The sequence below is a fragment of the Trichosurus vulpecula genome, chromosome 1 (genome assembly GCF_011100635.1).
Source record: "Trichosurus vulpecula isolate mTriVul1 chromosome 1, mTriVul1.pri, whole genome shotgun sequence".
Taxonomy (NCBI): Eukaryota; Metazoa; Chordata; class Mammalia; order Diprotodontia; family Phalangeridae; genus Trichosurus; species Trichosurus vulpecula.
The window spans coordinates 567,461,701-567,485,185 of record NC_050573.1 but is presented as its reverse complement, the minus strand read 5'-3'; the positions used below and the strand labels follow the sequence as shown (position 1 = coordinate 567,485,185).

Sequence of the window (23,485 nt, the reverse complement as noted above, 5' to 3'; positions counted from 1 at the left end):
AGGCTCTTTTTTTTGATCATGGCTTTCAGGTAGTCCAATAATTTTAAAACTATCTCTCCTGGATCTATTCTCCAGGTCAGTGTTTTTTCCAATGAGATATTTCACATTGTCTTCCATTTTTTCATTCCTTTGGTTCTGCTTTATAATATCTTGGTTTCTCATAAAGTCACTAGCTTCCACTTGCTGCAATCTAATTTTTAAGGTGGTATTTTCTTCAGTGGTCTTTTGGACCTCCTTTTCCATTTGGCTAATTCTGCCTTTCAAGGCATTCTTTTCCTCATTGGCTTTTTGGAGCTCTTTTGACATTTGGGTTAGTCTATTCTTTAAGGTGTTATTTTCTTCAGTATTTTTTTGGGTCTCCTTTAGCAAGTCACTGACTTGTTTTTCATGGTTTTCTTGCATCACTCTCATTTCTCATCCCAATTTTTCCTCTACTTCCCTTACTGGGTTTTCCAAATCCTTTTTGAGCTCTTCCATGGCCTGAGACCAGTTCATATTTTTCTTGCAGGCTTTTGATATAGGCTCTTTGACTTTGTTGACTTCTTCTGGCTGTATGTTTTGGTCTTCTTTGTCACCAAAAAAAGATTCCAAAGTCTGAGTCTGAATCTGAGAGCGTTTTCACTGCCTGTTCATGTTTCCAGCCAACTACTTGACCCTTGAGCTTTTTGTCAGGGTATGACTGCTTGTAGAGTAGAGAGTACTTTGTCCCAAGCTTTAGGGTCCAAGCGCTGCTGCTTTCAGAGCTACTTCTGCTCCACTGTCACCCTAGGCTCTGTCCCAGCAGCACTCCTCCTCCCCCAAGAACCACCAACCAGGACTGCAATTCAGATCCAAGCAGGGAACAGCAAGAGAATCTGCCCTTGTGCCCACAAAGTGCTTCTTGCACTCTTGCTCTGATCTGCTGCTAGATTCCTCCCACCATGTGAGCCAGGGACTCGGGAAGCAGCTGACGCTGGAGCTCTGGAAGCAGCCCCAGGAGTTTCTTGCTGCTGCCACCACCACCACTGCACCACCTCTGCCACCCCCAGGGCTGGTGATCAGACCGCTCTGAACTCGATTCCGCAGTTTCCCTCTAAACTGCTCTTTGGCGTTTGTGGGTTGAGAAGTCTGGTAACTGCCACAGCTCACTGATTCATGGCCCCAAGGCCTGTTCTGGGTGGCTGACTCCAGGTCTGGTCTGTCCTGGCCTGTCCTGGCGGGGCCCAGGCTAGGCTGCACTCCACTCCCAGTACCGTGCAATAGACCCTTCCCAGTGACAATCCAGGCTGTCCTAGGCTGGAGTCCTGCTTCCCTCAGCTATTTCGTGGGTTCTGCAGCTCTAGAATTTGTTCAGAGCCATTTTTTACAGGTGTTTGGAGGGATTTGGGGGAGGGCTTAAGCAGCCACCATCTTGGCTCCACCACCCAGAATGAGTACACTTTATATAAAATCTACAACACCATAAGGGAAAACTTAACTGTGATCAATGCAATGACCAATCATGACTGCAAAAGAATGCCGACGAATGAACCAGGCTTTACATGCCTTGAAAGAGAAGTGACAGACTAGGAGTGCAGAATGAGGCATTGCAATGTGGCCAGCTTGTGGGGTTTTATTTGCTAGATTGTACTTATGTGTTACAAAGGGGAGCTTTTCTGGGAGAGAAGGGAGAGTTACAGGAGGGAAGGGGGTTAGTTCTAGTGAAGAAGAAAGAAAAGGATGAAATAAGCCTCAATGAAACATTAAAAAACATACACAGAAGAGCACAGAAGGAAGTTGAGAGCCAGGCACTGCCAGGACTAGCACGCTAAACTGACTGTTCCTTTAAGAAATACAAACTGTTTGTGAAGGAGATTCACAGTGTCCTATACAATCTTTTATTTTTTTTCTGTTCTTGTTTATGTAAGGAAATATTTGCGTTTGTTGATGTTTGTCAAGCTGATAACTTTTTAAAATAAAAAGATGAGGTTGGATTAGATGACCTCCAAGGATCTTCCCCTCTCTGAATTTGTGTTCCTGTGATTCTAGTCAGGCACAGTGTTACTGTAAAAGGGCACCATATTTGGATCTCATTCACCTGCCTTTTCTCTCTGACAAGCAGCCCGTGTCCGTTTGAGGCCTGGACTGGCTTTTTCAATCAGTAAACAGATCCTCAGGTTACAACCCTTTTTTAGAACTAGAAACTAAAGCAATCACATGATGGTTTCCTGAGGATGGTATCAGTAAGCACTATACTGATTAACTGTGCCAAAGATGATAGTTACTTTAGCTCATATTGGATAATAAAGGCAGTAAGGCTTTGATTGAAGGTATTGACGCCTCTCTTGCTGACATTCATTCACAAGTTTATGTAACTTTAACTGAAATTATCAGAATTTTCTTCTGCTGATGCTTTATGCAAATTAATAGAGTAAAGGAGGTTTCCTTGAGTGTTGGGCAAAGTACTTGCTTGCTTTGGTTTTTCTGCTGCTTGAAAAAAGCAAACACTAATACAGATAATAGAATGTGAGCTCTGTGTCTCTGCCCTGCTGTATGGAGAGAACTTTGACTAAGAAAAAGTCAGAATTTGTCACCAATTTCTTCTTTTTAAATGCTGAACACTGTTTTAAGAATCATGATTGGCATGAGAAGAATTAATCCTAAGTCAAACATATATTTGGGTATTGATATGTCTAAAGACCCTTCTATCTCTGCAGATTACCCTTTAATTATCCAATTCAGCATTGATATTGTCTGGGGAGAACAGTGATTCCAATGTGCCCCAAGCCAAAGCTTTGGGACTAGGGTACTCTGTTATAAAGTGGTAACAAGTGAGAACGACCACCACTGGATAAATGGAAATCATTGCCATGATGTGATTGCTGCTCTACCCTGAGAACATGGGTTCCAAACCTTATTCTACCACTAACCCAATCTATGACCTTAGGCGAGTCAATTTCCCATGTTTGAGTCAATAAAATTAGGGGTTTGGAACTGTTGATCAATAGCTGCAATCTTGGACTCTGGGTCTCAGGCTTTAATAAGGGAGTTTTCACCATATCTTGTTGGGAACCTGGCCTCTATGCCACTCTGGCCATCTCCATACCATGCCCATTCCACTTTTCCTTTATGATCTGTCTTTCCTCATCAGAATGTAGGCTCCTTCAGGGCTGGTGGGGCTAGCTGTCTTTGTATCCCCAGAATTCAGCACAAATAAATTCTTTAAAAATTTCTGTCTCTTGAAATTTTAATATTCTGTGACTCCATCAAAAAAGGAAAAGTAAGATAAGGATATATATGGAATAATTAAGATAAGTTTTTTAAAAAGCATATAAGGACACAAAGACTATACTTCATCTTCATTATGTCCCTGAGGAATTTTTAGGGCCTTTTAAGGAAATCTTGCTCCTTGGGCCAGTTTTAGGAACAAGAAAAAAAAAAAGAATTCACAGGCAGCAATAGCCTACACAACCCTATTATTGGGGGAGGGGGCTGAGACATAGGAAGAGAGCAACACTTAAATATCACCAAAATGGCCCATAGCAAGAACCTAGCAAATGTGGCCTCAGATACTTAACACTTACTAGCTGTATGATCTTGGGCAAGTCACTTAACCCTGAATGCCTTGCTCCCTGCAACCCTCCCCCCAAAAGTGGGGGAGGGGCTAGGTGGCACAGCGGATAGAGCACCGGCCCTGGAGTCAGGACTCAAGTTAAAATCTGGCCTCAGACACTTGTCACTTGCTAGCTATTTAACCCCTGGGCAACCCTGACTGCCTCAAAAAAAAAAAAAACTGGAAAAACCAAAAACCAAACAAACAAACCTAGGCAGACCTTGGATAAAACCATGACATTTCAATGAATGTCACATTCATTTTTTGGCTCCCTCCTACAGAAACATCTACCCTCCCCTCCAAGCCCTAATTGATTCTGAACAGTACTAAGGCAATTCTCCCACCCACCATTGTCTGAGTCCTCTCTTGATTTCCATCATGTGGGTTATAGTAGAAGGCCAAGAGCCACAGCAAGGCTGCAGGGGATTCAGCTCTCAACATCACTAATTCTTCAGCAGCAATATCAGCCCATTCTCCAAAGTGAATAAATGAAAACCAGTGCTCAAAGAGACTTCCACAGGATCTGGAACAGAATCAAGATACATGGCAGCTGTGAAAGTTCACTTTTTCCCCCTCCTTAGTTCTTAAAGTAAACTTAATGTTTGTAGAAGTGTCTTATGTTATCCTCACTCACTGCTGGACTTATGACCATCACTCAGGGGCATACCTGTTAAGTCTTGAGTAAACAACTAAAAGTGCCAACTTGTTCCAATCCAAGGTATTCAAAGGGATCATTCTCAAAAGTACCTCTTCTTGGGAACTCCATGCACAATTTCCACTAAGTACTTACTAATTTTTAACCTTCAGAGACTTCATGATTGTGCGTCGAATTTGAAAAAGAATTTTCTTTTCATGATGAGCAGAAATGTTGTGAAATTAAAATCTGTAGATAGCACCTCTGGGCTATCTAACTGCTCTAAATGAGCTGCTGATGGGAATGGGCCCTTCCCAGTTGTACAGGTCTGCCTTCCAGCTGGCCAAGCAGCTATAAAATGAGAAAGAGGATTCACGCAATCCAGATGGAGTCCAGAAAACGGCTACTCTGGCTGTTCAGTGACAACGGCAGATGTTTTGGAGGTACTGTTGCCACGCCAGGGCAGCACTGATTTTGCAGCCAGAGTAGACAGAAAAGTCTGCTTCTCTGGAAGAGTCTTTGTTCTACAACTTCACAAAGCCCATTTCAGACCTTTTCTACTCTGTTTAATCCTACCACATCCTTCTTCCTCTTAGCACATGACCTTGATTCCTCCTTTACTAAGAAGACTGAGATTGTCCAATTCGGGCTTCCTCATCTTCTCCCCTCTTTGCCCCCCAATCTTTCTTACCCTTTCCTCCAGTCTGGCCCTTCTCCTTTTCGTCTATAATCCCTTCCCCTTGGTCTCCTCCACAATACTGCTACATCAAACATCTCCTCTCTCTTCAATCTTTCTCTCTTCACTTATTCCTTTCCTTCTGTCTACAAAGAGGCTCACCTCCTCTACCGTGGGGGTCTTTCCTCCTCATTGCCAGAGTTCTCAAAGGAGTAGCTGGCACTCATTTCTTTACTTTCTCAACACACATTCATTCATCAACTCTTTGTAATCTGGTGTCTGCCCCTGCCACTACACTGAAACTGTTCTCTCAAAGATGACACACGAATCCTAAACAATCAACCAATGGCATTTTCTGATCCTTGATCTTTATGATGCATTTGACACTGTCAATTGTCACCCCTCATTTAATTCTCTTTCCTTAGCTTTTGTGACTTAGACTCTCCTGAACTTCCTCTTTTTTTTTTTCCTTCTGCCTCCTTTGCTGGTTCTTCTAGCTTCTCCTACCCACTAAATGCATTATCCTCTTCCTGCTTCTCCTCTCTATTTAAATCTCTTGGTGATCTCATCCATGTCTACAGTATCCACCATCACCACAATGGGGATGACTGGACTGACCTCTCTGCCTCTAGCCTCGATCTTGTCATTAGCTCCGAGTCTGCCCTGCGACTTTGTCTCTTTGCTATCTCCCTCTACCTGGGCATCCTCAAAATCGCCACATCCAGACCTGAAGTTTCCCTACTGATTGTCATGCCTCTGATGATACTCTTCTCTTCCCCTCCTTGTATTCCATGGTTATCGTCCTAGCTCAGGCTCTCGTGACCTCTTACTTGCATGATACGGTAACGTCCTTACTGGTCTTTCTCCTTACTCCAACCCATTTTACTCAATCTTGCTAGATTAATCTTCCTAAAGTATAGCTCCTATCGCATCACTCCTTGCTGGAAAACAAAAACAGAAACGTCACCTACAGGGGCTCCCTATTGTTCAAAGAATACTCTTCCCTCCCCATAAATTCTTCATGGTGGTCACAGATTAAATGCTTAACTCCTACAACCCCTCCTCCCACCACAACTTCCAATAAGGTGGGGAAAATATAAAAAGCAAGAGAAACAAAACATAAAAGCAACTAAAAGGTATTATAGCTCACTGAACACTCTGGTCTTCAACTATTTTTTTGAGTACTTCTGAAATGTAATTCAAGTGCTGGCACCAAAGTCCACGAGGCAAATCTAGGGAGAAAATCAAAGAGGAGAACTAAATATATTAGTGATAAAACTCTTAGTTAAAATTTAGAGATCTTGTGTATGGCAAGCTTTGTACCATTTTTCAGTTGTGGAACCCACATCTAATCCACACTCATTTTTTTCCCTAGTCCTATCTATTATGTATCCTTGTTAGCCCACGGAACAAAGTTTCATCTGTATTACATAGGGCTAGAGTTCAAAGGATTCTTCAAATCAGGCACAGTGTGGGCAGAGATTGTATAAGCTTCCTGGAATTCAGTTACTGTGTCCCTGTTTTCCCAGTTCTGTGCCTCCTCTGATCATAAAAGACCAATTATATCAAAATATGTGGTGACTTTCTGAAACATTCAATGGGGGATTAGGAACAAACTACCCAACTAACTCTTTTCCAGTTATGACCTAACTCAGTCCATGGGTAGGCTAATATAAAAACATTTGTAGTTTCATGACTATGCTACGATTTTGAACACGTCCAAACACTTGAATACCTGCAGTTTAAAACTAGATACAAAACAGCACTGCATCTTCATATAGTCAAAAACCAACACCCCGCAAATTTATATAAAGTATGTAGAATGAAATATCATTATTTCTTAACATGTCACAGAAATTATAGACACGAACCCAAATCTGAAATCAGTAACATTACTTTCTATTACGGCTTAGGATATTAAGGGTGCTGGAATTTTATTTAAGCTTTTTTTTTTTTTTTTAAATAATCACTAGCCAGCTCTTCTCCCTGAATCTTTTTTCTGCTGTGACTATTAAATTACTACTAGTGTCTGACATCAGTCCCTAGATTCCTCTATGAAGGCACATTAGATTCTGTGACTAAGAGAACTTAACAGTTGGCTCTATACTCTTTAAAATTCCTATAAGCTGAGCTAATGATTTGAAGAGAATGATAGATAATTTTGATTCCCTTCAGCTTCCCTTCTCATTATTCATTTCATGATCCCAGGAAACTGATGCTTCTTCTAAGACTGAGCGATAATTAATACTAACACATCCATGTTGCCTTATTTGTAGGTAGTTCTCAGAATTTACAAGAACACTTTCTTCAGAGATTATTCTGTTTCCAATACATAATCATTTTGATTTAGCTGGCAAGAGATGAACCAACACGTATGGAAATGGCTCTATCCCAGGTCAACCAGTTACTCTCAAAAAAAGCAAACCTTCCCTTTATCCACTGTGTTAATAACATATTATAATGGGAGCGTCAAAGAGATTCAGAGGAGACTCCCAAGCCAGTCAAATAAATCCTGAAGAACTTCAAAAGGTTATCTACTGCATTCTTCCTACTCCTGGCCACATCCTCTGGAAAGAGAATTAAGTAAATGTTGCAACACTTAGAATTATCTCTTTTCTACAACTGTACCCAGTAATTAAATTTGTTAAAGAAAAAAAAAAAGCACTAAAAGGAAAACATTTTCTGTTAATTTAGTTTTCAACTTCCCCTTTCTTCTCAGTTCGGATAAAACCCATGTCCTTTCTATCTGTCTGTGTCAATACTACCTTTCCTTTTGATTTTGATTCCTGGTGATCAAGAACCATGCCTCTTCCCTCCCTGCCCCTGTTTTTAAAAGCTGTGCCTCCCAATTCTATATTCAAGTACACATCAAATATGTCCTGTCCAAAATAGGGCAAAAATGAAATTAGGAAAATCTGTGTTGAAAACAATGTCAGGTGTACAACATAACAAACTGTAGCAGGGATCATCGGGAAAAGACTTCAGGGATCTAGTCCCACTTCTGCCTCTGAAATAGCTATCTCTGTCATCCTCAAAACATTCTATGTTCAGGTGGTAAATTTTACAAACTATTATAGGAGACTTCTGTGGGACTGTTTCAAATACTAGACAGCTTTCTTTTTTTTTTCTTCCATTTTAATAAGCAAATCTGCCTGGGAAAACATGTATCTCAACATCAATGTTCTCAGAAGTTATTTTCTCACTCCTGAAATCTAGCTCAACTCACCTTTTGGGTTTTGGAGTAATACCATGAGAAGAGATGAAGAGGCATAGGGAAAGTAGGACTTAAGTGGAAATTTCAGCTGCAACAGAAAAAAAAAGTCTTAAAAAAAGTCTTACATGGGTTAAAAAATCCACTTTGCAGATGGGGAGGTTATGGCTATGTCGGAGTGTGCCTAAAAAAGCTCTGGAGGTCGTAGCGCATTTCAAGTTCAATATAAGTCAATAAGAATGATATGGCACCTCCCCAAAGCTGACTCGATCTTAGACTGGGGTCCTACTTGGATGTCTTGCTGCGGCACGTGGATGACCCTGGGTTTTCGAAGGCTATGCCGGCTTAGTGCAACCACATTAGAAAGGCATCAACGATCGCCGTGACAACAGATTGTGGCCTTTTTTTTCTTTTAAGCAGTATTTGTACGCTTTTTACATAAAAACATTCATTTAGAGATTATTTCTAACAGGTCACTTGTAATTTAGCAAAACAATTAAGTAAAACTAACACAACGAGCTAATCTGAGGGCGCATGAAACATTTAACATATGTAGCAGCCTCCCACCTCTCTGTTTAAAAAAAAAATGCTGAAATTATTTTTTCTCCCTCTTACCCTCTATCCTCCCTCACTGGAGGAAAAAAAATATCTTGTAACAAATATTCACAGTTAAGCAAAGCAAATTCTCTCAGCGGCTGCACATAAAAACGCGTCATTCTTCACTTTAGAGGCGTCACCTCTCGAATGGACAGCATATTCAATCCTCAGTCCTCTGGGATCATGAATGCTCTTTGTATTGATCAGAGTTCTTACAGCTTTCAAAGCTGTTTTTAAAGTGTTGTTATTGTATAAACTGTTCTCCTGGTTCTGCTCATTTTATTAATTTATTTTTAAAGTCCTCAAAATTCTGCATTTAAAAAAATAATGGTGTTAGTAAAAATTGTTCTTCTGGTTTTGGCTACTTCATTCCATCTCAGTTCACACACGCCTTTCCATGTCTTTGTGAAATAATTTATCCCCTAATTCCTTAAGGCACAATAATAGCCCATTACATTCCTTCACAACTTACTCGGCCTTTCCTCAAGTGATCAACATCCTGTTAGTTTTCAGGTTTTTTTTGCCACCACAAAAAGAGCTGCTGTAAATATTTTCGTACACAAAGGGCCTTTTCCTCTTACAGTTGGGTCAAAGGGTACACACTATTAAACTTTTTGTATATAATTTCAAAATGCTTCCCAAAATGGTTCTATCTATTCAAAGGTCCAGTAATCATGCCTGTTTTCCTACAGCCTCTCTAACATTTTTCATTTTCTTTTTCTTTTTTTGCCACCTTTGTAAATCTGATGGGTGTGACAGAACCTCAGCACTGCTTTATTTTCCAAGGACAAGGTTAGTGAAGTACACAGAGCTTATCACCACTTGATGATACATTCTTTAGCCACTGCAAAGTCTGAAATAAAGAAAATTACAAAATAACCTCAGTCTTGTGTGACCCTTTTCCAACCTGCAGTTGTAGAAGTTACTGGGATGCACATTTTTAGACTTAGCTGTGAGTTTCCAGCGACTGCACATACTACTGCAAATACTAAATTGAATCACTTAACATTGTGCTAGGAACAAAACCAGAACAGGAAGGTCCAATTAAATGGAAAGGTGGCTCTAGGTTCTTGGAGACAATCAGGCAATCAACCAACAAGGATTAAACACCTACTACAGTACACCAGGGGCAGCTAGGCAGTGCAATGAACGGAGCCCCAGGCCTGGAGTCAGGAGCCTCAGACACTTACTAGTTACATGACCCCGGGCAAGTCACTTCCCCCTGTTTGCCTCAGTTTCCTCATCCGTAAAATGAGCTGGAAAGGAAACGGCAAATCACACCAGCATCTTTGCCAAGAAAACCCCAAGTGGGGTCACAAAGAATTGGACACAACTGAAATGACTGAACAATGCTGATAACATGCCAAGCACGGGGGGCACGAAAGCAAAATCAAAGACCATTGCCTGAAGGAACTTACCTTCTGTAAGAAAAGTTGAGATCCACATACACAAAATAAGCACATTTATATATACACACACGTGTGTGTGCATATGGTCGTATATACACACATATACATGTATACGCATGTGTATCTATGTAAATAAAGTAGCAGAGTTAATTTTTTATCTGTATTGAAAGGCAATGAGAAACATCACTTCATGGGACATTTAGTATTCTAATATTGCAGTATTCATGATAAATGTTTGTCAAAAGATAACCATTAAAATAACTGCAGCATACATGCCAACATCTGTTTCAAAGGCTGAAGAGGTAAAGGATTAGATTCTACATATTAGATCGACAAGTACTTTGGTATTCAACAACAGGCAGAGGTGGAGTGATGAAAAATACAATGGAAAATAGAGTCCCAAATTGGAGAGTGGCAGTGCTCGGAAGTGTCAAATGCAGCAGACAGGCTGACAAGGATTAGGCCTGAGAAACCATCTAATTTAGCAATTAAAACATCGTTAGTAATTTTGAAGAAAGTTCCATTCGAATGATACGGTCAGAAGTGGGACCTACAGGCTGTTCCTAAAGTCTGGACACATAGGAAACCTCATTAACATCTCATTAACCGTTTCACTCTGTGTTATTCAGCAACTTTTTTCTCAGGTGTGCTAAAGGAGAAGGTGTACTTAACGAAAATCACAGATGCAACACACTTCATAGAACGCATAAACGCATAAAGAGTGAATGTGCTAAAATTGACGTCAATGTGGAGTTACTACATCGAGTTCCCATGAATCTTGAAAAGTGTATCAACCTTTGCATCACAAATGATGGAAATCACAATGAAGATGTTATTTGTTAATATTCCAATTAAATAAAATATTGTTGAAAATTGCATTAATTTCACTTCTTGAAAATATGCATTTTTGCCTATGTGTCCAGACTTTAGGAACGCCCTGTACATTGATACAAAGAGGACTCATGAAGATGTCATCATGTTATCTGTTGAAATAATGGAATGTTATTATTAACAGTAATAATGATAAAACTTCATGTTATGTAAATTCATTATTATGACAAATTGTGATAATACAAACTTTAGAAATCTGGCAAGTCACTCTCCTTTTGGCATCTGAAGGATGTCAATAAAAATACATGGAAGTGGATAGAGCTGACAGTCTGATCTAGGAATAATATGATGGATTTAAGATAATGTGTCCATCAAGCTAGACAGAGAATGGGAGCAGAAAATTAATGGGAGGGGGTGAACAAGGCCTTTGAACTTTAAGCTATGATGGGGACTGTCAGTGGGAGGTATGTTCCTAGACAGACCTGGACCCTTAAAGCCGGCAAATACTCAGGGCAGGGTAGGCTGAGGAAGAGCCAAGACTACTGGCCCCTTTTTGCTCCAGGCATGGTGTGCTTTCCCACACTTCTAATTCAAAAGCAACACCTTCAACTACTACAGATCTCTGCCTTTAACTTGGATGGAAAAATCTACTGTTTTTGGATAATGATTTTAGTTTTATGAGATCATAAATATTTTGAATACTGAGGGTGTGGGAAGAAGACAGGAAGAATCTCCAGACTGAGGATCCCAGGCAAATGAAGCAGGGGAGACAACAGAGGACATCCTGGCTATTATGGGGTTATAAGCACTGGCTCAGGCACTATTGTATCTCTGTTCTTAGTAGGCCTTTTGACCCCATGCTGAGAATCGATTAAGGTACCTGAGGTCTGGGCTACTGCTGATTAAAAAGCCTGATGGTTGCCAAAATGAACTAGGTGCCCTCAAGGCTGAGAAAGTAAAGGGTGAGGCTGTGCACAACCTATCTGCTCAAGAAAGCTGCCAGGGCTTGCTTTAGGTCCTTTTAGTTTTAGCACCGGTTATTCAGGACTGGCTACTGTAGTGTGATGCCCCTTCCAGATAACCTTCTTTGGGCAGTGCAAGTCCAAACCAATTATGAAAATTCTGGACGTGGCGAACATCAAATAACATTACAAAACGGATTATATTTTGATAGACGGGAAACAATTCATACTGATACTGAATAGCTGTGTATGAATGGTTAGATCACTAAGAAATTAATGACCAAAATTGTTATGAAACTAAATGAAAATAAAAAGGATGCTGTATCCAATTAAAACAACTCCAACCTAGTCCATTTCAAAATTACTGATGCCAAAAAAAAGGAAATTAATGGAAGAAAGCACATTGGCACAGACTTATACTAATTTCATACAGAAATTTAACTGATATAAATTAAGGGTTTAATGAGGATAGTAAAAGACCCTAAAAACCAGCAAACACTTGATCTACTTGCAAAGAACAGAAATGTGGCAGCTAAAGGAAAGTTAGCTTTAAACTTTATGGAGAAGAATGGTAGCAGATGAGAAGCAGTACTGCCTTGGCAGAGGTGTGAGAAACAGACAGAAGAAGTTTAAAGGAAGTTTGTTGAGATCCAAATGAACAAAGTCATCTAGAGGACATTTAAGTACAAACCAAAGAACAGAACAACCAGATGAGAGGTGCACAGTGTTTGAGGAAGTTTTTGAATCAACCCTTTTCACCGTGAAGGCCAGTGGGGCCACCACATTTTGACTTTAACATCACAGTCCTGGAAATAACAATGAAGAACAAAAGACAGGAAGGATTCTGGGAAGATAGTGGAGTAGGTCGGAAAACTTTTGGCTCTCCAAATTTCTTCCACATAAAAAGACAGAACATCACCTCAGAGTGAACATAGAGCCACAGAAATAAACAAGAATTCAGATAAAGCAGTTTTCCTTCTAAGACAATGTGAGAAGATCCTAAGAAAGCCTGGACCTCTAGGGTGCAGGGCAGGCCTGAGTGAGGTGCAAACACTTTCAGGAAGACAAACAAACTCTGGGGGCAGCTGGGTTGGAAGGCAGCCTCAGCCTCAGGAACTTGCACCTCAAGGACTGCATGGGGGATGGATGGCTGAATAGGTGAAGACTGAAGGACCTTCCCCCTCTGAGGCCCCCTGCTGCCGCAGAGATAGAGCCAACACATGTCTAATGAGTGCAGTAGCAGAAAGACGGGGACCCTGCTGGCTGTGGACATTTGCAGGAGAGTGGAGTCCCTCCTTTCAGTTCCAGGGCACAGAGGACAGCTGTAGTTTGTTGCCACCAGAAGGTCCATAGGGACCACAGAAAGCAAGAGCATTTGTAGGATGGCATGGCAGGGAGCCCTAGCTGTGGCTTGGGGGTGGAGAGGAGTGCCCAAGACTGGACCCTGGGACAGAACTCATAAAGTCACAATGTGAAGGACCTGAGGCCTGGGTCATCATTCCCCATATCTTGGGACTACAACTTGATTATAATAATAAGCTGTTGAAAATAAAATAAAAATGAGTAAGCAAAGGAGAAATAACCCAACCACACATAGCTACTATGGGGATAGAAAAGATCTGGGTTCTTATTTAGAGGAAGATGGTGGAGCTAAAAAAGTCACTCCTTTTTTCAGTGAGAAACGTCAAATGGTCCCAAGCACAAAAAGAGTTCTTAGAAGAACTTAAAAAGGACTTTAAAAAGAAAAGAGAGACTGAGAAAAATTAGAGGGAAAAAAATGAACAATCCAAGAAAATCAAGAAAATTATGAAAAGAAAGTGAACCAACTGCAAATAGAGAATCAAAAACTGAAGGAAGAAAATAATTCCTTGAAAACTAGAATTGGGCAAGGGAAAGATAATGCCATTATAAGATAGTAAGAAGTAATAAAACAAAATCAAAAGAATGAAAAAATAAAAGAATGTGAAACATCTTATCAGAAAAACAACTGATCTGGAGAATAGATCGAGGAGAGACAACATAAGAATAGTCGGACTACCTGAAAGGTATGCTCAAAAAAAGAATCTTGATACCATATTCCAAGAAATTATCAAAGTTCCACAACAAGAAGACAAAGTAGAAATAGAAAAAAATCCACCAATCACCATTTGAAAGTGATCCCAGGAGGAAAACTGACAGAAGTATCATACCCAAGTTTCAAAGCTCCAGGTTAAGGAGGAAATACTGGAACAAGAAAAAAAATTAAATATCATGGAGCTACAATGAGGATTACATAAGACTTAGTAGGGGCTACTACACTGAAGGACCATAGGTCTTGGAACACTATATTTGCAGAGCAAAAGAGCTGGGGTTATGACCAAGGGTAACTTACCCAGAAAAGTTAAATATAATCCTGAATGGGAAAAAAAAAGAACATTTAATGAACTGAAAGACTTTCAGTTACTTGTGACAAAAACAGCAGAACTTAATGGAAAATCTGACATAGCAGATCTAGGAGAAATGTAAGGTAAATAATAAAGAGCAAGTTCTAAGGAACTCAATATGGTCAAACTGTTTACTTCTTATATGTGAAAGTGTTATCAGTACTCTTATGGCTGCCATCTTTATTTGGGTGGTTTGAAAGAAAGGCTTAGGCCAACTTGTGTGTGGTAGGGTGATTCTAAAAGAAATAAAATTGTGTAGGGAGAGATGAAAAGGAGTAACTAACTCATACAAATGAGGCATGAAAGGAGGAAATGATATAGAAGAATCAAGTGAGGGAAGACGGTGAGTAGTGCTGGAACTTTACTCTCATTGGGAATGAATTAAAGAGGGAACAATGTATATATATATAGAATGGTATAAAAGTCTTCTAAGTTCAGAAAAAAATAAGAGGGCAAGGAGATAGGGTGGGGGGAGAAAATAAGAGGGGTGGGTAGATTAAGGAATAAGAGGGCAAGGTAGCAGGTAGAAGTTGGAAGAGGGAGGGTAGGGATAGGGTAAATAGAGTGAGAAGGATAGTGAGGAAAAATAGGAAGGAGGGAAATATACAACAAGAAATTATAGCTTACAATGTGAATGGGATGAATTTACCTGTAAAACAGAAATGGATAGCAGATTAAAAATTTAAATTCAACACTATGTTGCTTTCAAGAAACAATGAAAATGAGAGATACATACAAAGATAAAATTAAAGGCTGGAGTAGAATTTATTAAGCAAAAAAAAAAAGCAGGGAGAGTAATCATGATCTCGGACAAAATTAAACCTAAAATACATTCAATTAAAAAAGAAAAATAGGGAAACTATACTATGTGTCACCAATATTATTCAATATTGTTCTAGACCATTTAAAATAACTAGAAAGAATAAAATACCTGAGGGTATACCTGCCAAAACAGACACAGGAACTACATGAATATAAACATAAAACACTTTTTATACAAAATCAGATTTAAATAATTGGAATAATATTTATTGTTAGTGGGTAGGTAAAGCCAACGTAATAAAAAAAATGATAATTTTACCTAACTAATCTATTTATTCAATGCCATCCCAATTAGATTACTAAAAAAAAAATCTTAATGAGTTAGAAAAAAGTATTAAAGTTCATTTGGAAGAACAAAAGGTCAGGAATTTCAAAGAAATCTGGAGGAAAAAAAAAGTGTAAAGGAAGGAGATTAAGCAGTATCAGACTGTAAACTATATTATAAGGTGAGAGCATAGTTGGATTTAGATTATTTTTATACTTTATATTTAATAAATAAAATCAAAGTAGCCAAGAACAGAAGGAATGAAGAAAATTGGGAAGAAATTTTATAGACAATCTCTGAGATAGGATGTGATTGTTTTGGAATACTGCTGTGGTGTAGGAAAAGATGAAGTGGTTGATGTGGAAAAACACGGAAAGACTTGGACTAATGAAGAAAGATGCCATCCACCTCCACAGAAACTGATGACAAGTGGAAATATGCATAGCATGGTTTTACATACATGTACATGGAGCATATATGTGTGTTTATAGATATCTGTGTATAGGTACATATAGTTACGTGTCTTGTGTGTGTAATTGTAGTCTTTTTGGGGGAGGAAGGAAAAAAATAAAGTAAAAACTACATACATATCAGAGAACAAAAGAAAACCCGGAAGGAAGCAAAGAAAAGCTGGGTTAATTTGAAAATAATGTGTGTTATGTATTATATAAGTTTTCTTGAAATGGAAATTTATTCTTTTACATTGAATCCTCTTTAGTGTTCTGCTGGGCACATGGAAATTTTCTTTTTTTTTTTCCTTTTCTCATTTTGTATTTAAATTTAAAATGAATAAAATATTTACAAAATAAAAAAAAGAACAAAAGACAGGAAAAGAAGCTGGACTAAGCCCAATATACACAGAGGAGAAGGAGAAGGTCATGCTAGAGGTAACACACCTTTGATGGCACTGAAAAGCTGATTTTCAAGATAGCAAAAGGAGTGGAAGATGCCAATAGCTTGAAAAATTCTGAGATATAATTGTTATTATCATCACGATCCTGTCTTGTGATCTCTTTGGTATAAGGGACTCCCACAGAAGAAACTCCTTCTACCAATGCAGATCAGTAACTGATACCTGGGGCACTCCTGCCACAATGCTGGAGAAGTATCGCTAGCTATGAAGGTAGGGGACTGACAATAAAGCATCTTGATTAAGATGGCTTTGCTTTAACTGGATGCATTCATTTAACTACAATCCACCAATAACCCTGAAAACAAGACTTTTTTGATAATCATGGAAATAATACAATGTGACAAACCTGTTCATTATCTTTCTGGAAGGCTTGAACAAAGCATCGTGTAAATACTTGTATAAGAGTCAATACTTCTGATGCTCCATTGGTTTCCAGTAGTGCATTCCTAAGCATTGTAAAATCAAATCATGACAGGTTTGATTATTACTGTAAGTCACGCTGGCATTAATTAAAGGGGGAAAATAGTGAAAATATTCTTTTTATGCTCTGAACTATGTCAAATTCATCAGATTTCCTAAATATCCTGGTAAGCAAAGCTTTATTTCTGTGCTTTTTTGTAATTCAGGATAAGTTTTATCATATATATTTCAAGATCCTTCATTCAATTAACAATGATGAAAAGACAGGCAACTCTAAGTATCATCAACTTTGCAAACTGAGAAACAAAACCCAAATAGCCCAAGTGACCTGTGCAATAGTAAATAAAAAAGATCTAGGTGAAGCAGATAGGTCTTGGGTTACCAAGTTTTTTGCCCTGATACAACTCCTCTATTGTGAATTCCTTTAAAAAATGAACCACCATAAATATATATATATACATATATATATGTATATATATATAAATATAAAATCAAAGAAATTTACCTTTAATTAACAATAACATGTTGTTTTATTATTTCTATGTCCTTTTTATCTAAAACATCAACCTAATTCACAACCATACTCAAAAGGGTTCTTTTCTTTTCTTACTTAAAAATTTTAATTTAGGACATACAATCTTTTTAAGTGGAGTGTTATTGCTACTAGATATATTGGCTCTTTCACTGAAGGGCAGAACTTTTAGAAGCAATATCCAACGTCTTAACTGTAGCCCAGAAAGTTAACTGATCCATAAAGGACTGTCTTTAAATACTACAAAGGTGATCAGAACCTCCTACCCTCAGTTCAGGCTTAAGATGTCAGGTTACCCGCCCTTCCCCCAAGTAAACAGTAATAATTTAGTCATGCCAGCGATCACCCGATCTCTGCAATTTATACTGGGAGATCTAATTCACTTTCCAAGGAACTAAGACAATTAAACTAATTTTCCCATTAGCAGAACATTCTGAAGAAATACAGCACATGAGTTTTAAGGTTGTCTAATGGCTTGTTTTCTTTTCAGAAGAATGTTGTAACAAAATCAGCACAATCATAGTCTAAAGGCTTTTCTTAGACGTTAAATCAGCTCATAATGAATGGTCGGCCCCCATGTGGCGAACCAAACACGTTGCTTCCCAGTATTCATAGTGAATTAATCCAATACTGCTTTGATACTATCAGTAGAACCACAAAAAGCAAGTAACAAGACAGATACCTTAAATAAACCTTAAGTTTACAATTCGAAATTCAAAACTTCTGTTCTGAATATGACTATTTCCTGTATCTTGTTTGGATAATTGCATTTTTCTCAATAGAGGAAAAAGCTAGTACAGAAAAATATGCAAAGGACTTAAACACTAAATGTCAAAAGTCTGATGTTATTCTTGTCAGTCACTGAAATTTAGTTTTAAAATTGACTTTTAGATTAACTGCCCCAAAACCATTAAATGACACTTACCGAAAAATTTCATTAACAATTCTGAATATGCTGGGATGACAGGCTGCTTGAGGCTATAAGAGGGAAAAAATAGCAACAAGAAAACGAAAATGACATCAACAATTCATTATCATTACCAAGGATATGGATTATTATATTATTCCCAGTATAAGAAAAATAGCCTCCTGAGCTAGATAAGACTAAAATCATATTCTTTCCTAGGCTAGAAAAAAGTAAAATAATTATTCAGTGGCTCTTATGATGGGAAGAAGTAAGTACTCACTGGCTGCCCCACCCCGCCCAAATTTGGCATTTACATTTATTGCTTTATATATTTGTTTCTATCTTACTTGCTCAATTTGATTATAAGCTCCTTGAAGTCATGGACCATGTGTTCTATTTCTTTGAATACACAAAAGAATTTTAGCAAAGAACTCTGTACATTTCAAATGCTCTATAAACATTTTCTTACCGTGCAAAAACAACCCTAGTGATTAAAAAAACAAACCAAAAACAATGTTGTGGTTCTGCCAGCTAAAGTAATTTAGTATGAAGATGAAGCACTGTATTTTATTTGTATTTATTCTCTTCACAATTAATTGACATATACTTATGCATGTTGTCTGCTTTGTTAGAATGTAAATCTCTTAAGAGTCAGGATTGTTTCATGGTTTTGGATCACCTAGGACCAGTATCTGACACATAATGGGCACTTAATAAATGCTTGCTGATAGACTGATGATAACAGTGATGTAAATCTTAGCGTAAGATGATACCCTAAGTGACCAAAGTTCTTTTAAAGGTAACATCTCATGTATACTTTTATACTTAATAAGGCCATTATTCTGTGACTAGTGGTATCACCAAATTAAAAATGGAGAACCTGACAGAGGAAAGGGTTAAAGAAATTTGCCTAAGTGATTTATGTTGTAAGTGGGACTAAAATCAGGTGACAACTCAGAGCAGCATCCATATTATTATTCTGAAGGGAAACTGTATCACTAAAAAGAGAAATTTTTGAAGGTTTTATCTGAATTGTCACCACACAAAGTACTGGCATGTGGTACATACGATATAAACATTTTAAAAGTCCTAACGAATTATAAATTATATGATTTTCTCTAGGAAGCATTGTCCTACAGTAGCTTAAAAAAAATCTCAACTCTAAAAAAAACACCCCACCCCACCAACTAATAAAAACTAAGAAAAACTTTCCCAGTCTCCAGAAGCCAGGACACTGTTTTTCAATTTTTTTTTGTTGTTGTTTTTGACCACACTCTAAAAAAGGAATGCACCTACTACTCATTTTATTCAGTTTTAAAATTATGTTGTCAGTTGCTGCATTGAACGTATGCCATCTAGTGTTCACGAGCCCTCACAGCTGGCTACTCAGGCATGAAGCAAAGAGCTCTCAGCAACAGAAGTCTCCCAGAAACTTTTGATAAAAAGAAGCAGCCCTGATGTGTTGGTAAAATATTTGGTTTTGATTGTTTGAAGAAGAGAGCCTTGTGACTTCTAAGTTACAGTTCTACACCTTAAAGTGATAATATCCGAATCAAAGTTCTTTTGTCATTTTTTTTCTTGTTCCTAACTCCCGTGGAACTTGGCATCGATATCAAAATAACTACAATGTCCTTATCTACTTAAGAAACATCTGGCAAAAAAGGTTAGATCTACAAAATATGAAGAGAGCCAGATTACTTTCTCAACTCTAACTTCAGAAATGGAGCTGTCTTTTCAGTTTCCTCAAATGTAACAGAGATGCCAACATTTAACTGTTATGTATGAAGTGTTACAAGAATAGTGCAGCCTTAATACATATTTTGCAGAAGTGCGCTCAAAGAGTTTCTCAGGATCCCTTAGACAAGAAATATTGGACTATTAAAAAAACTGAAGAAATACATCAGCATTATATCTGTTTCAATACATCACGCATCGATTATTTCATCCATGTGAGTGCTCCTTCCACTCACCAAGATCGTGGTTGGCAGTCATCAGGAATTGCTACACCTAACATTACCATCCTATGTTAGCCAACATGATGTTTCTGAATTTACACAGGCTGGTTCTTAGAACTGACAGTCAGTTGACAGGCTTATATTAAACATCCTTCCCTGTGGTAGGAATGGCAAATGATTTCCACCAGCATAACCTTTAAAAACCCAGGGTTACTTCTATGCCGTGCTGAAGCATTGGAGTTGTTGTTGGTCCTTTACTTCTGAAGACGACCAACGCCATCACAATGTTGAGGTTAGGGTACAGTGTGCTTGGCTGTGGCTGTTCAGTCCAACATGAGTTCAGAAGGCACGAGCACAGAGTGGGCACAAGCGATCTGTTAGCACATCTGGAGTGGAAGTGGTTCTGGATTTGGGCAGCTCACGTCTCTTGTGCTGCTATAGTTTGGCTTACCTTCTCTGATGTAGCCACACTGTGCTGGGTGGTCCTGTGCTGTCATTTCCCAGTCCCAAGAGATCTTGAGGATGTCCTTATACCATTTCTTCTGACCATCATTTGAGTGCTTACCATGTATGAATTCTTCATAAAGTAGTCTTTTGGGTAAGCATATACCTGGCACTCAAACGACACGGCCAGCCCATCAGAGTTGCGCTCTCTGCTTGGCAGTGTTCTACAGAGGACGTCGGGGTCCGGTACCTGATTTTTCCAGGTGATCTTCAGAAAATTCAAGCAGAAGCAGTTCAGTTTTCTAGCATGGCACTTATACATTGTGCAGGTTTCGCAGGAAAACGATAATGTAGTCAGAACAATGGCTCTATAGACCTTCAATATGGTGTGCAGCCTGATAACTCTAGTTCCCCACACTTTCCTTTGGAGCCTCCAAAACCCTGGCCCAGCTCTGGCAATGCACGCATCCACCTTATGTCATATGTGGACATCCCTGGAAAGCATACTGTCAACGTTAAGTGAACTTATCCACAACATTCAAAATGTCTCCATTTGTAACCAATGGTTCCATATGGTCGGTGCGGTGTTAGCTAACAGAGGAACTATCTTGGCATTGCTTGTCAGGACAAAATTAGCATAGATAGCAAAGAATTCATACTCTGTTGCAACTCAGCCTCAAAGGCTGCACTGAGTGCACAGTCATCTGCAACAAAAAGTCATGGACCAACTTCCCCTCTGCTTTGGTCTCGCCTTGCAGCCTTTTCAAATTAAATAATTGATCATCAATGAAGATGAAAGTGGCATTGAGATCAACTTCCAACTGAAGGTGTCTGACAACACTGCAGAAAACTTCATGCTAACAAGCATGAGAGCGAGCATACCCCGGCTTCACTCTACTAGAGACGAGGAAAGTGTGAGGCGTTATCCAGAACCCGGACAAGCATGCTGTTGTGGAACTGGCACACGATAATGATGAACTTCGCTGGACAACCTAATTTTGCCATGATCTCGCACAAGGACTCACAACAGCCTTTGTCAAATCAACAAATGTTGTGTACAGGCCTCTGCTCTGCTCCTGGTATTTCTCCTGGAGTAGTCGGGCAGCAAACACCATATCGACTGTTCCGCAGGCCTTTCTGAAGCCACAGTGCCTCTCAGGTAGATAACCATCTTCCAGGTGAAGGATCAGCCTATTAAGGAGAGCTCTGGCAAGAATCTCACCAGCCAGAGACCCCTCTGTGACTGACACAAGACAACCTGTTTCCTTTTCCTTTATAGAAATGGACGATGGAGGGATCCTTAAGCTCCTGGGGGATGGACTTTCTCTTGGAAGATTCCAGTCAGTTTCTGTATAAGCAGCAGACCCCGTGGATCTCTTTGGGACAGAATCAGTGCCAGGTGCTTTGCTACTCAAGTGGAGCTTGATGGTATTGGTTACCTCTTTTTTAATTGGAGGTTCAGCTAGAGAGAAAGTGATTACAACCTAAGCCATATGACCAATGGCTTCAGCATTGGCTAATGATGGTCTGTTAAGGACACTATAGGAATATTCAGCCCATCTTTCCAGGATCGTGTCTTTGTCCCTGATCAGTGTGGCTCCATCAGTATTGAGCAGTTAAACAGTCTTCACGGCATCATAGAAGCTCTTGGGATTACTGCTCTCAGCATAGAATTGAGCCAAGAATCTTGCATCACTCTAAGCTTCACTTGCGCTTTGTGAGAGAACTCAACAGGTACCATATTCAATTAGTTGCCCTAAGCGAAACAAGGCTGGGAAACAAAGGCCAGCTTATTCATCTTCTCCAAGATAAATTTTACATTCAGAAAAAGTGGTGGCTACAAACAAGGTGACTGTCGGGAGACTCAACATTAACAGGCGAGAGCATTTCTCCCTATGTGAACAATTATTTATTGATGACTTGGAGGGAAAGCTGAATCGGCACACAGCACGGTGGAGTAGAAGAGGAGCGAACAGCTTTCACACTGGTGTACGGCATCACATTTGCTCATCTGGGCCGGAACTTTGGTTCAACGAAATGATGGATAAATTCTGTAGCTACCAAATGAGAAACGAAAACTCCACAGGGTTTATCAGCAGGGTAGTTCATCTGTTTCCGAGAAGGCAACATGCGATTCCACCAAAAGCAAGGTACTAGGTAGGACTTTGTCGGACATGTACTTAGTGCAGAAAAGAGTCAAACATGAATAGAAACTATGTGTCAAAGTTTCATTGACGATTAGTAACAGTTCTTCCAGAGATTTGTTTGTAGACTAGATATTCCTACAAAAATGATTTGAAAAGAGCAGCACTTGTAGATGCTAATAGATCAATAAGTAGGTTAATCAATCAATAAATATTTATTAAATGCCTACTATGTGCCAGGCACTGCGCCAAGTGCTGGACAAAAGAGCCAAAGCAGACCCTGTCCTCAAAAAGATTATAATCTAATGGGGGAGACAACATACAAACACAGACAAACAAGCTACGTGCATGATAAGTATGAAGTAATTAACAGAGGGAAAACACTGGAATCAAGAGGGATCAGGGAAAGCTTCCTCTAGAAAGTGGGATTTTAGTTGTGATTTAAAGGAAGCCAGCCAGGTGAGCAATGGTAGTGGAGGAGGGAGGAAATTCTAGGTAGGACGGAAAGTCAGAAAAAATGCTTGGAGCTGAGAGAGAGAGTCTCTTGTTCACGGAACGCCAGGAGACTAGTGTCACTAGATCGAGGAGTAAGTGTTAATGAGTAAAGTGTCAGAAAGGTAGGAGGGGGGCTAGGTTATGACGGGCTTTGAATGTGAAACAGCATTTTGTATTTGTCCATGGAGACAACAGGAAGCCACAGGAGTTTATGAATGGGGTGGGGGGTGGGATGACATATTCAGACCTTCATTTGAGGAAAAATCCCTTCAGC

The 23,485-nt window shown here is 39.2% G+C and overlaps 1 protein-coding gene across 1 annotated transcript in view; it reads right to left on the bottom strand.

Annotated features, from left to right (window-relative positions):
* The window catches only part of FANCC (FA complementation group C), a gene marked incomplete in the record, with an annotated part of 210,394 nt that overhangs the window by 11,757 nt on the left and 175,152 nt on the right, over positions 1 to 23,485 (bottom strand). The window contains 5 exon segments of the mRNA XM_036734518.1: positions 3,920 to 4,094; positions 6,032 to 6,113; positions 8,108 to 8,183; positions 16,661 to 16,760; positions 18,192 to 18,244. Coding sequence (XP_036590413.1) covers positions 3,920 to 4,094; positions 6,032 to 6,113; positions 8,108 to 8,183; positions 16,661 to 16,760; positions 18,192 to 18,244 — 486 coding nt within the window.